Raw genomic sequence first — 14761 nt, 5'->3', positions numbered from 1 at the left:
TCCATAAACTACCTTGATAATTACACTTAGAAAACTGATGTTATTTAAAAAAAGTTTTTAAATGAGCAGACTGTCGACAACCTAGGGGCACCAGGCATATGTACTTACACAAACAACAGCAGCAAAAACTATATCACAATCAGTCAGACTTTCTTTAACCAGTACATCCTGATTTAAGTGTAGTTACTGTCTTGACATTTCAGGAAGTGTGATTTCTAATTCCTCAAACTAATATTGCTTATAAATGCAGGGTGTCTTTAACATGGTGAATTTTGTCATTGTCACTGAGTCTAACTTTAAAAGTTGGATTTTAATGTGTGGGGAAAAAACTGGCTTAGAAATCCCAAGAAATCATTATCTTTAATGTTCACTAAACATCTACAGTGAGGTACATTATGCTACACAGTGGGGATAGAAAGAGGTTTATAAAACTTGACAATGCATAGAACATGGTTTCTGCTTTCCATCTAGTTTAAGTGTTGGCATATGTGCATTTTAAAAATAACACTGAGATCAAGCCTCGGTAAATTTAAGAACACTGAAATCATATCAAGCATTTTTTCCAGCCACAACACTATGAGATTAGAAATCAATTACAGGAAAAAAAACTGTAGAAAACACAAACACACGAGGCTAAACAATCTGCTACTAAATAACCAAGAGATCACTGAAGAAATCAAGGAGGAAATCAAAAAATACATAGAAACAAATGACAACAAAAACATGACGACCCAAAACTTATGCGATGCAGCAAAAGCAGTCCTAAGAGGGAAGTTTATAAAATAACGTTGACCAACAGATATGAAGAAAAATAAAATAAAATTCAGTCATTTCCTTAGGGACAAAAAAGGTTGTTTATTCAAGGGTAATTAAAGGATAATTCTCACCTTCTGTTAAGACCAGCTTAAGTAAGTTATTGATTTCAGTTTCACCTGGGTACAAGATATTTAAACCAGAGCTGAAATGACAGAAAAGTCGAAAAGCTTTTAAACACGTTCTAGAAAATCCAAATTCTAAATATTTAAATTTTTATTAAAAGATGCCAGTTTGAGTACAGTTTCACCACTAAGAAAGCAACTGAAACTAAAGTCACTGTTGTGATGTAGTCCAATGACCTCCCTGATAAACAGTATCCCTCTCCTTCTCATATTTGTGAATTACCAAAATGATAACTTATCTGAGGCTAGATGCAGAACTGGTTAAAGAGAATTGAGCTATAAAAAGTCAATGTATGGAAATCCAAAAAAGAGGGGAGATATGTATAAGTATAGCTGATTCACTTTGCTGTACAGCAGAAACTAACACAACACTGTAAAGCAACTATACCCCAATAAAAATTAATTAAAAAAAAAAGTCGATGTAGTCAAACCAGCTATATGCAGAATGTGCCAAAAAATCATTTGGGAAGTCAGTGGCAGAGCAAAGACTAGAATCCAGGTCGATCTGCTGCCAAAGCCTGCTTCTTAACCACCTTGCCACACTTTGACCCATATGAGAAGAACATCCAGTTGCAAACCACCAAAATATCTATTTAAAGGGATTTTTTTCTGGTCTTGTTTTAAGATCCGAAAGTGAGATGAGGAGTGTATGTACATGGACAGCCTGAGTCCTCTGGGAGTGGGGCCACAAACTTCTCTCCAGTTAAATTATCCTCTACACATGAGGTCCTGACTGTGGGATGGGGTAAGAGACATCCAGGCAACCAGTCTGAAGGGAAAGTTACAATGCAGTGCAGGAGAAGCCCTCTGCAGAGAGCACTGAGAAAATCAGGTGCTGATTACCTGATGGCAAGGCAGACTTCCTTCTGAATTTCAGGGCAAATTTTATCTTTTGGTGCCATCAACAACTGCCAAAGAAGCAACCCCGACCGTCGAATGATGTCTCGATTCCTTTCAGTTTGTGGGCTGAAGAAAAATTTAAACACCACCTACAGAAACATAAGGGGTATATCTGAAAATGCTAATTCTACTGGGGATAAAATTATCCCTATGAAGAAAGAACACGCTAGTTATCCTTTTTTTTTTCACGCTAGTTATTCTTATGAATAAATACCCAGGTGGATTTTTAACGACAATCGCTTCTACTGTGTAATGGTATAATTATAGTAAATATTTTACATATATTAATTGCAATGAGCTATCAGTACATATAGCAATACTCCATTAACTGCAGTGCTATGAATATAATGATAATTCTAATTACAGGATTAGAATGTGGTAAGATGCAAAACAGGAATGTTATTACACTTTTCTTCTGGTAGAAATTAGCTGACTGAAGCCAAGGTTTGTGTTTCTTTTTCTCTATTTTTTTAATCTCAAAACAGTGTATTTACCTGAAAGACAACGAGAATGCAGCGTATGATACAGGTGTCTCCATTAACCATGGCCTTCTCCATAATGTCACAAATACTGCTAAGATGGTGCGCTTCAATTGGATGCTGCTTGCCCAAGACACTTGTGATTGGAAGATTGGGGTTGGTAGCAAGAAGATTGAGTTGGTGTATGCACATCGCACCAACATGGTGCAATAATTGGTTTATAACCTCATTCGTGGTTATAGCCTCTTCTAGAAGATGAAAAGGAAAGTCAGTGAGGAAAGACATCTCTGGGTGGCCACCAAGGAACATACCTCTGACTTGCAAAAGGTGCACGCACACCAGAAGAGACTATCTTGCCTCCAATCTCTCCCACTACTGCTGGAGAACCCTTTTCCCTGCCACAGAATGCTGGGGTGAAAACACCTGGGAATTTCCGTTTTTTTAAAGAGCATAAGTAGCTACCACTTCTTGAGTCCTTTCTATATGCTAGACAATGGGCTGAATGCTTTACATGCTTTACCTTACAATATCATTATCAACTTAGACTATTTTAGCCCTGTTTTGTAGAGGAGTGACTCAAGAATTAGAGAGGTTCAGTAACTCGCCCTAGGTCACACAGCTACTAAGTGGTAGAGCTGGGATTTGAATTCAAGCCATCTCAGCTCAGATCCCATGGTGGTAACTATTCTAGAAAAATCTCTTCATCTTCTATGCCTCCTCTCTGGTAACACCCACCACCCTCTCCAGCCGAGAGATATCTCCTCCCATGGTACCTCAAATATTTTACACATTTTGATCTCATTTAGTTACCACAGCCTAGACAGACATCAGTTCAACCTTGGTTAAAGAGAATTGACAAGCATCCTCTTATATAACAATAAATGCCTCATGATAGTTATAGACATTCAGGGAATGGAGGTGAAAATAATCTAAACAGGCAAAGTACAGGAAAAAAAGATTGTTTTTTCCCTTAAACCAGCTGAAATGAACTGCATAAAAGAAACAAGAAAGTAGGTAACCTTGGAGAGTCAGGCTTGGGTGGGGTGACCTTAGAGCTGCAAAAGGATTGTGGGCACCGTGAGCTATGAGGAAAGGACTCAAGGAAAACCTATCAGAAGGTAAACCCTGCCAAAACTAAACTTTTCAATTGCATATTAACCCTAAGGCCTGGCTGGGTCCCCCTCTCTTCTGTGCCTTTATGAGTCCTTGATCTCACAACAACAGAATTCAGGTTAGTATTGTTTGTCTTCACCGAACACTTTTTGAAAGGTAGCTTTGGGATCTACCCAAATAACTGAGGTCTTTAAATTTCATTCTGAGTTAGATGGGAAGCCAGTGGAGGTGTCTGAGCAGAAGAGTGACAGATCTGACTATGTATATTGTAAAAGACTCTGGCTGCTGTGTGGAGGTAAGCCTAAGCAGGGTGGAGGAGGGTGACTGCAGGGGAAATAGGAAGACCAGTGAGGGGGCTACTATGATAATCTGGGTGAAGATGATGGCCTAGACTAGAGTTGTAGCAGCAGAGATAGAGGGAAATGGTTAGACTTGGAATACATCTTGAAGATGGGAGCTGACAGGATTTGCTGATGTCCATTTGGATGTGGGGTATTAGAGAAAGAAAGTCAAAGATAACTGTAATTTTTTGGTCTGAGCATATGAAAGAATAGTGATCCATACACTGGAATATGGAGGACTCGGTAGGTGTAGATTTGTAGGGGGGAGATACAGGGAGTTTGTTTTTGACATGTTAAGTTGAAGATGTTAGATATCCAAGTAGAGACAAATACATAGACTGGAGTTGAAGCAAGAGGCTTGGAGATAATAATTAGGGAGTCACAATATATAAATTTCTTCTTTTTTGCTGTTTTACAAGATACAATTTACACATACCATGAAGTTCACCCATTCTAAGTGCACAAAACAATGTTTTTTAGTAAATTTATACAAATACCAAAATCAAGAGTGACAGCAGAGAAATTATTACTGATCCTATAAAAATTAAACTAATTATAATACTAGGAGCAACTTTATGCCAACAAATAAGAAAACTCAGGGCTTCCCTGGTGGTGCAGTGGTTGAGAGTCCGCCTGCCGATGCAGGGGACACAGGTTCGTGCCCCAGTCTGGGAAGATCCCACATGCCGCAGAGCGGCTGGGCCCGTGAGCCATGGCCACTGAGCCTGCCCGTCTGGAGCCTGTGCTCGGCAACGGGAGAGGCTGCGGCAGTGAGAGGCCCGCGTACCGCAAAAGAAAAAAGAAAAAAAAAAAAAGAAAAAAAAAAGAAAACTTAGATAAAATGCACAAATTTCTAGAAAGACACAACTACCAAGACAAACACAAGAAGAAACAGAAAATCTAATAGATAATTCCAAAGTCTCAAAGTATCACCTCCTCCAAAATATTAATTACTGTGGTAATTAACATATGTCTCTGATGTTTTTCCTTCCAGGAGGTGGAGCTTAATTCCCCTTCCCATGACTGTGGGCTTAATGTCTTGCTTCTAACAAATTGAATATGGAAGGGGAAGAAGCTTTCTTCACTCTGCAGTGAAGAAAGCTGGCATTTAAACCAAGTGATCAATTTTAATATCACTAGTAATAAGTCATGTTGCTATCATGTACCCTGTGATATGATGTAATGAGAAAAGCACTTCACCTCTGTGGTATTCTTCCCCCAAATCTATAACCTCAGTTTTAAAGGAGGAAACAACAGATGACCGCAAACTGAGGGAAATTCTACAAAATATCTGACTGGTATTCCTTAAAAGTGTCTTCTTCTATTCTTCAGATAGGATAACTCTATCCATCTATATCCAAGTTTGCTGATTATTTCTCCCACCATCTCAAATCTGCTATAGAGCTACTCCCGTGATTTTTTCTCTTCAGTCATTGAACTTTTCAAATCCAGAATTTCCAACTGGTTCTTTTGTCTTTTTTTTGTTTTTTAAATAAATTCTGTGTTGAAATTCTCTGTTTAATCATGGTCATCATACTTTTCTTTAATCTTTTAAACATGGTTTCCTTTAGTTCTTTGAATTTACTTCTAAAGGCTGCTTTGGAGTCTTCATCTGCTAAGTCTAATATCTGAGTTTTGCCTGCAGTGTTTAGCTACTGATTTCTCCTCCGCTCACTTTGTTTTCTTAAATTCTTATTTCTATTTTCATTTTTACTTTCTTTCATTTGTTTATTTTTATTATTGTCATTTTTATTTTTAAGCCTGCCTTCCTAGTGGTTACCTCGTCTGAGTCAGAGGTTGTGCTCAAACACCCTGAGCCAGTAATACTTCCACCCTGGATGGAGCCACGTTTTCTGGGAGAAGCACATCAAAGTTTAGGCAGTTTTAAACTATTCTGTGCTTTTCACCTTCTGTGGGCCCTCTCAAATCTCTGCATGTGTATGCAGGCTCATTTTCAGCCAGGCTTGTGTGAACAGCTTGGGCCTTCTCTGGCTTCTTCTCTGCAGATGTTTGGGGAGCTTACAAAGGCCCTTTGTAGCTTTCTCACTACCCACATCTCACTAGTAAATTTCTGGCTAGTTTGCTGGTTTGATGCTTGCCCTAACCAGGACCACAACCTCAGGCTAGCTAAGCCACTGGTTGTTGCTGTTTGTTTGCCACCAAGACCACTACTGTTATGGACATTGCTGCTGTGTGTGAGTTTTTTTCCATGCTCTGCTCCAAATCAGTCAGCCCCTTCTGGCAGCCAAGCTGCTGGCTTCCATGATCTGCCCCACCCTGATGGAATTACTGCACTGACTGAGCTTAAGGTAGGGGACAGGAGTGTCCGCAGCTAAGAACATCACAGACTTCTACTGTTCTTAGCCAAAGTTCAGTGGGGGTTTTTTTTATGAATACCGCATCTCAATTTGGTATATGCCTTTGGTCAACTTCCAGAGCCTAGAAATAGTTAATATTTTTTTAGTTGGCATTTTAATTTTATAGAAATAGTTATTTTTGGTAATTCAGTCCACTTTATCATTGCTTTATCAGGAGAGGATTTGCTGAGCTACTCACTACACCATATATACCACTATAGTTGACTTTGAAGTCAAAAGATTTTACGTTAATATTAACTTATATTAAGAATCTTAATATTAAGAAATATAAAGGTCCTTTACCAGATAGTCTACCAAAATTGTAAGTCTGTGTATAAGTAAGTTGTTATTAATGCAAAATATTATAACAGCATACATAATCCCACACCAAGTACAAATAAAGAACGAACTTCTGTCCCAAAGTTCTGACAATTTCAGAAGGGACATAACAATTTTCCTTTAAAAAAGTCTGTGGACCACCTCAAAAGCTCTATTTATTTACACACTTATTTACTTAATCATAAACCCATCAGATAATAAGAATTCTAGGTTTCTAAATTCAAAGAGGGAAGGCTGTTGACACATTTTGCTGCTTGGGCTATGTTGCCACTTACTAATGCTGCTGTACTCTCTCCTATTTCATGGGGGAAAAATCTCTTCCTGTAGGACTATGAGTGCACCTTACCTTTGGGCTCAGTGATGATATGGCTGACTCCAAGTCTCTGACAGACGTAATGGAAGGCCTGATTCCCAGGATTACACCATTGATCGATATAGTCATTCGAGCATGTCCATAGCATGTTGTTCACTGTATCGTAACAGGCACCTGCAAAAAGAACATCCTTTATTCAACTATCATACCATTGACTGCTTGATACATACTTCTCATAGCAGTGCTAAAGAATGAAAGGGCAAGGATTCTCCCCAGTGCTGGCAAGCCACATCCCACATCCCCCCAATGCTGACAAAGCATTAGATTGGGGCTCAGTAGGAAGGCAGGATTCAATGTCTACTCGGCTTAACTCATATGTGAGAATGGAATAAGCCTCATGGAATAGAAAGTTTTTAGTAACTGACTTACATGTGACCTTTTTAATTCCAAAAAGGATTTAAGTGGCTTACAGTAAAACCCAGGTACAACAGGACTAATTAACATTAACACACAGTAAAAGCCTTAGTAACTGAGCCCAAAACTTAGATATGAGCTCCCTAGGTGCCAAGGCAAAGAGAAAATCCAATGCGCTAACATAATGCTCATTTTCTAACAATAAGAAGTATACTAATCCCTCAAGGAAAATAAACCTTTTTAATGGCATAAACTTTAAGAAGAATTTGTTATAGACAACATTACACAACCTAATGGACAGTATCTTCAATAGTAATTTATGCAGAGGAATTTCACATATGACAATTTCTTATACTAATCCTCACAATTAAAGAGGAGCATAAAAAAATTCTTTCAAGGAAACTAGAATACCATAGAGAATTAGCAAGCGTTTTTAAGAGAAATTGCTTAAATTTTGAATTTTCCAAGGAAAATAAATGTGGGCATTTATTTCTTACCCAATCCTGGTACAAGAGCACCACGCCCCAATGAGCTTCCAGCAGCATCTATGAGATCGGCACGACTTGTGAATTGACCATCCGAAATATTATACACCAAGCTAGAAGCTAGGACTTCAGAAACAGATATTAAGCTGTTTAATAAGCCTTAAGATGATGGTTAGCTTAAACTTTAGCCTCTTAACAAGACTTTATAAAAATCACATCTTGGGCTTCCCTGGTGGCGCAGTGGTTGGGAGTCCGCCTGCAGATGCAGGGGACGCGGGTTTGTGCCCCGGGCCGGGAGGATCCCACGTGCCGTGGAGCGGCTGCGCCCGTGGGCCATGGCTGCTGGGCCTGCGCGTCCGGAGCCTGCTGTTCCACAACGGGAGAGGCCACAGCGGTGAGAGGCCCGCAAAAAAAAAAAAAAAAAAATCACATCTTTTTTGGTTGTCTACCAGTGGTAACAATGAGGAGACAAAAGACACACATTAAGACCACAAAAAGAAAACTGTCATAAAGCCTTTTCCAATACGGTGAACCATATTTTTGAAAGTGTTTTTAAAATGGCAACTTTTACATACAGGTTTTTTTCAAGATAGATTGTCAAAAGGGTAATTGCAAACGGGGTTATGATTATTAACATCACAAGGTAACAATATTTACAAGAAATATTTACAATATTTACATATATTTGGTGCTCAAAACAGGTTAGTGGATGTTTAGTTGCTATCCTTCCAAGCCCTGGCTCTAAAACCTGGAAACACTTCAGCCTTTTCCCTTAACACAGGGAAGTGTAGTGATGACAAGCATGAGCTTTAGGATTCTGAATTTGAATTCCAGCTCTACCACTTCTGTGTGACCCTGGGAAATTTACCGAACCTCTCAGTTTCCCCATGTGTAAAGTGGAGATAATAAAAGTTACCTACTTTATACAGTTATTGTGAAGATTAAATGAGTTTAAATATATCAAGGATCTGCTTTTTTTTTTTTTTTCCTGAGAAGGTTTTATCGTGGCTGCTGCTTTCCTCATGGCGGCCAGGACACTCCTCAGCTCCTCTTGCTTCCTCTTGGCACAGATGTATGTCCCCACCCTTTTCTGGATGAACTTGAGGGCCTGCTTGTTCTTGGAGACCCTGGCATGCTACTCCATGGCATGCAGCTCCTAAGGGGCAAAGCCACACACCTTTTGGATCACATCTTGCAGGGCTGTGCCTCAGCTTGCTCATGTTCTTGGTCACCTGGTGGCCCTTGTTGAGGCCCACGGCCATGGGGCAGCAAGAAGCCATGGCGGCTGCTCTTCAATGGCTGCCATGGCAGAAGGGCCTAGCTGTTATTATTGATATAACTTTCTTCCCCACTTTCCAACAGAAAATTCTAGCACTGTCTCTCAAGTTCCTTTTTCTTATTCCCATCACCCTAGTAATCTGGATTCTCATCACGTCTGACTTGAGCTATAATCTAAACTGTACTCTTTGTTTCTTTTCTATTGTTCTGTCCTGCACACCAACAAAATGGTCTTCTCCAAATCTCTTTTTCATTGTATTTACCATGCATATGCCTTTCCCCTATGTGGCCACTTATATGAATAATAGCCATTTTTCATGACTTAAACTCAAAACTTCATGAAGTCTCTCCCCTCTACCCCACTCAACAATGACCCTTTCTTCCTCTGATTCTGCAGCACTTACATCTGCTCCCCATGGTTCAGGCAGTGATACAGCATTGTATATCATTTTCTAGTTGTTTCACACACCTGCATCATTTCTCCCAACCAGACTATGAGCTCCTCAAGGCAAGCACCACTTTTCCCACTCACTGAGTAGCCACCACAGTGATCAATGTGGAACAGGACATAGAAAAAATTTAAGCATTTATTTATTTGTTGGTCTAAAATAGAATCACTGGGTAAGCTATATCCTCATGAAAAAAATGGCACCGTGAAGGCCTGTTTTAATCAAATGGGGCTAATCTCAGGTGAGTGGAAAAAACCATGCCAAAAAGACTAAAAAAGAGTTTCAGATGATTAATGGTGAATAAAAAGACAAATAACCCAATTTTAAAATGGACAAAGGATTTGAATAGGTATTTCTCCAAAGAACATATACAAATGGCCAATCAGCACAAGAAAAGATGTTCAACATCATTAGTTGTTAGGGAAATGCAAATCAAAACCACAATGAGATACCACTTCATACCCACTATGGAGTACAGCTATTAAAAAAAAAAAAGAAAAATAACAAATGTCAGAGAGGATGTGGAAAAATTGGAGCCATTGATAATGAGACTCTAAAATGGTACAGCCGTTCTGGAAAACAGTTTAGCAGTCCCTCCGAAGCTTAAACATACAGGTACCACATGACCCAGAATTCTACTCCTACACATATACCCAAGAGAAATGACAACATGTCTACGCAAAAACTTGTACATGAATGTTTATAGCAGCATTATTCAAAACAGTCAAAAAGCAGAAACAACTCAAATGTCAATGGATTATATTCATACAATCAAGTATGATTTGGCCATAAAAAGAAATGAAGTAATGATTTGTGCTACAACATGGGTGAACCTTGGAAACATTACGCTTAAAAAAAAAAAAAAAAGCCAGTCACAAAAGCACATATATTGTATAATTCCATATATTTGAAAAGTCCAGAATAGGTAAATCCATAGAGTCAGAAAGTAGATTGGTGGATGCCAGGGGGTGGGGAAAGGGGGGGATAAAGGGACTGACTGCTAATGGGTATGGGGTATCTTTTTAGAGTGATGGAAATGTTCTAGAATTAGATTGTGGTGATGGCTGGACAACTCTGAATATATTAAAAACCACTGAACTGTATACTTTAAAGAGGTAAATTTTATGGTATGTAAGTTATAACTCAATAAAGCTGTTTTTTGTTTTTGAAGTGAATAGTAAATTTACATCATTTACCCGAGGGCTAAAGGAGGCATCCTGGTCACATATTAGAGAAAACAGGCTGTTGAGAAAAAGTCTAACCCATTTGATTCTAAAAGCAAAAAAGAAGACTTCCCTGGTGGCGCAGTGGTTAAGACTCTGCGCTCCCAATGCAGGGGGCCCAGGTTCCATCCCTGGTCAGGGAACTAGATGCTGTATGCATGTCGCAACTAAGAATTCGCATGCCACAACTAAGGAGCTGACGAGCTGCAACTCAGAAGCCTGCGAGCACAACTAAGGAGCCTGCCTGCTGCAACTAAGGACCCTACGTGCCGCAACTAAGAAGCCAGCGAGCCGCAACTAAGGAGCCCACTGGCTGCAACTAAGGGTCCTGCTGGCCGCAACTAAGGAGCCAGCCAGCGGCAACTAAGGAGCCTGCAAGCTGCAACTAAGGAGCACGCCTGCTGCAACCAAGACCTGGTGCAACCAAATAAAGAAAATAAATATTTAAATGAATTTTTAAAAAGTAAAGACAAAAGAGTTTTGGAGTTGTTATGAGTATCTAAATCCCAAACACGTGCACTACTTGAAATGGCCTAAAGGTTAAGTTGATACTAGATAAATGGTTTTATTTAAGCTGTTGAGGTTAAATTTATATCTGCAGGTTAAAGTTTGGGTAAGAAATGCTTTTTTAAACATCTAAATGTGAAATATAATCCTTCAATGGAATTATGGGGAGGGGGAAGGGTAAGCTGTGACAAAGCGAGAGAGAGGCATGGACTTATATACACTACCAAACGCAAAATAGATAGCTAGTGGGAAGCAGCCGCATAGCACAGGGAGATCAGCTCGGTGCTTTGTGACCACCTAGAGGGGTGGGATAGGGAGGGTGGGAGGGAGGGAGACGCAAGAGGGAAGAGATATGGGAACATATGTATATGTATAACTGATTCACTTTGTTATAAAGCAGAAACTAACATACCATTGTAAAGCAATTATACTCCAATAAAGATGTTAAAAAAAAAAAGCAAATTATTTTTAAAAGACAGAATATGAAATTTTGGAAAATGAAAATAAGTAAACTGATTTTAAAACATTTTAATTTTATGTGCCTAAACAAACTTTAAGGAAAAAAGGAATGTTAAAAAAAAGGTGTTACCATATATAAAAGGAATATTTGGGGTTTGTTTTTGTTTTTAGAAATACTCTAACATACTTTATTGCATATGATCACCAAACAATGATGTGAGATACTATTAGCCTTTTATTTTTTCAGATGGGAAAACTGAGGCTCAGAGGGGTTAAATGATGTCCCTAAGGTAAGAAAGATAGAAAATGGCAATGTAAAAGGAACATTTTTTTATTCTATATTATTTTCTCTTTTTTTTAATTGATTTATTTTTATTTTATTTATTTATTTATTTTTTGGCTGACTTGGATCTTTGCTACTGCCCAAGGGCTCTTCTCTGGTTGCGGAGAGCAGGGGCTACTCTTCATTGCAGTGTGAAGCCTTCTCATTGTGGTGGCTTCTCTTGTTATGAAGCATGGGCTCTAGGCACATGGGCTTCAGTAGTTGTGGCACACAGGCTCAGTAGTTGTGGCTCACAGGCTCTAGAGCACAGGCTCAGTAGTTGTGGCGCACGGGCTTAGGTGCTCCGTGGCATGTAGGATCTTCCCAGACCAGGGTTTGAACCTGTGTCCCCTACATTGGCAGGCGGATTCTTAACCACTGCACCACCAGGGAAGCCCTATATTATTTTCAATTTAACTATTTGTCCACTCTGAAGCCAAAATCACATTGCTTTAATTACTATAGTATGCCTCCCTCTTTCATAAAAATATATGTACACTTATATCCCCATATCCCCTCCCTCTTGCGTCTCCCTCCCACCCTCCCTATCCCACCCCTCTAGGTGGTCACAAAGCACCGAGCTGATCTCCCTGTGCTATGCGGCGGCATACGTATAGCTGATTCACTCTGTTATACAGCAGAAACTAACACAACATTGTAAAGCAATTATACTCCAATAAAGATGTTAAAAATAAAGAAATACATAAAAAATATATACATGTACACTTAACAGTAATGAATTTTTGCATATATTATTTTGTATCATATACATTTTTATGTGTCCTAAAATGGAGGTATTTCACAGACGTATTTTCATAGCTCTCCAGTGGGTAGAGTTCTTGCAGTGTCAGTAAATAAAGTGGCAACAGATTATTTCCTAAAATCTTCCTGACCTCATTATTATTTCTAGTAATTTTACAGGACAATAGTTTTCAGAAGTGTACTATTATACCACTTTCAAAAATTCTATTTTTAATTCCTCCTAGCCTATAACTATACTGATAAGGTTTTTTGTTATTATCAAAGAGCATCTGTAATCAGAGCAAGTGTAAAATCACTATTAGGAAAAACCTTAAATTTCAAAGTTAGGGACACATTGGGAAAAGAGCCACAAATAAAGTTCACTTACTTTTTAAAGATGACAAACCACTTGTTCCACCAAAAAGAGACCGGGTAGCAGAGCTGCCTGATCCCCCTGGAGGTGGGACCAGCATCACCAAGTATGTACCACAGGTGTAAATGGGCGTCTTCCGAAGCATTTTTAGAGGAAGGCCACAGCTAGTATTTGCTGGTAAAAAGGAATGAAAATGGTGAGCAGAAATAGTTGACACACAGATTAATTTGACTACCAAGCCAAATTAGAGTATAACAAAGGGGCCCCCAATTCTAACAATAATACACTCAGACTCAAAATACAGAGCAAGAAATAATAAGCTAAGGGCAAAATAATGATCTTCTGTCTCTACAGCCTGGTCCCAAGCCTCCTGGTTACATGACCTGAACATTTCTCAAAGGTGTTCCCAGTATTCAATATGTCCTTATGTCTTTTAAAAATCTTTCAATGGACTTGAGGACACGGGGAGGGGGAAGGGTAAGCTGGAACAAGTGAGAGAGTGGCATGGACATATATACACCACCAAGCGTAAAATCGATAGCTAGTGGGAAGCAGCACATAGCACAGGGAGATCAGCTCGGTGCTTTGTGACCACCTAGAGGGGTGGGAGGGAGACGCAAGAAGGAAGAGATATGGGGATATATGTATATGTATGGCTGATTCACTTTGTTATAACGCAGAAACTAACACACCATTGTAGAGCAATTATACTCCAATAAAGATGTTAAAATAAAATAAATAAATAAATAACATAAAGATCTTTCAAAAGAATGAACCCTCACATGGACTAAATCTCAAAATAAAAGAAGAATCCTACTGTTTATGTTTCCCCCTAGGAAACTGTGCTCCAGTAGAGATCTTTTCATTTTATATAGAACAAATTATTAACAGGTTTGTGATATTAAATTTATTATAAACAGCTCTGAACATGGAATCTACTAGAAATTTCAACCCATAACTAGTTAATAAAAGCTTTCACAATGTCTATCACAAAATAACTTTATGTCCACAGAATTTATAACCCATGATGTATTTTCTTTTTTTTAGGGTCAGTGACATAAACTATCATTAGGAAAATAATTATTGTATCTAATCAAGAGGTATAAAATGTACTTTAATTTCCCTTACTCACTGGCAGATCTGAAAATGTAGGGTGAATTTAACATTTTCTATATATTAGTCCAGTGAAGATTGACGATGGCAACAGAAAGAGTGCTTTACCTAGGAAGCTGTCAAGGTATAAAATATGACTGCCTACATAGACATAAAATTATCTTTAGATGGTTTAGATTAGAAAAATTAGACAAGTGAAACCGAATCTGTCATTTGCTTTGAATGCCTGTGGTTCTAAAAAGCTCCATTTTTTAAACTTCCAAGCCGCCAACAAGTATATTTTTCATTTAGGACATAAATCCAGTAGCATAAATTTCCATAAGTAAGAAACCCAAAAGGGGCAACGACTGAAAAACTAGCAACTTTGTGAGCATAACCACACAAAGAGCATAACCACACAATCGTGGTTTTCACCAAGATGTTTTTAATATACATACTCTTATTAACATGGTAATAGGTATTAGTTTATCACAGAATTAAAAATCCTAGGCCCGCTGAATGTTGAATTAATTGTCAAAAGTTCACTTAGCCTATAACTGGTGAATTTTTATGTAGCAACCTCAGGTTAAATGAATACATAGAGAATGTGCATAAAAGTATGAGTGAAATCACATGTT

The 14761-nt window shown here is 38.6% G+C and overlaps 1 protein-coding gene and 1 pseudogene across 3 annotated transcripts in view; both read right to left on the bottom strand.

Annotated features, from left to right (window-relative positions):
* HECTD4 (HECT domain E3 ubiquitin protein ligase 4) overlaps positions 1–14761 on the bottom strand; it is a 190560-nt gene that overhangs the window by 101543 nt on the left and 74256 nt on the right. For all 3 annotated transcript variants that reach the window (XM_060028153.1, XM_060028154.1, XM_060028155.1), the window contains exons 9-14: positions 13047–13205; positions 7692–7805; positions 6814–6954; positions 2333–2565; positions 1782–1927; positions 888–958 (exon numbers count right to left, since the gene is read on the bottom strand). In XM_060028153.1, coding sequence (XP_059884136.1) covers positions 888–958; positions 1782–1927; positions 2333–2565; positions 6814–6954; positions 7692–7805; positions 13047–13205 — 864 coding nt within the window. The remainder of the gene's footprint in view (positions 1–887; positions 959–1781; positions 1928–2332; positions 2566–6813; positions 6955–7691; positions 7806–13046; positions 13206–14761) is intronic.
* Positions 8596–9260, bottom strand: LOC132436372 (large ribosomal subunit protein eL36-like; annotated as a pseudogene).

This window comes from Delphinus delphis, chromosome 13 (genome assembly GCF_949987515.2).
Source record: "Delphinus delphis chromosome 13, mDelDel1.2, whole genome shotgun sequence".
In the NCBI taxonomy this organism is placed as follows: Eukaryota; Metazoa; Chordata; class Mammalia; order Artiodactyla; family Delphinidae; genus Delphinus; species Delphinus delphis.
This window is presented reverse-complemented; position numbering and strand designations above follow the sequence as displayed.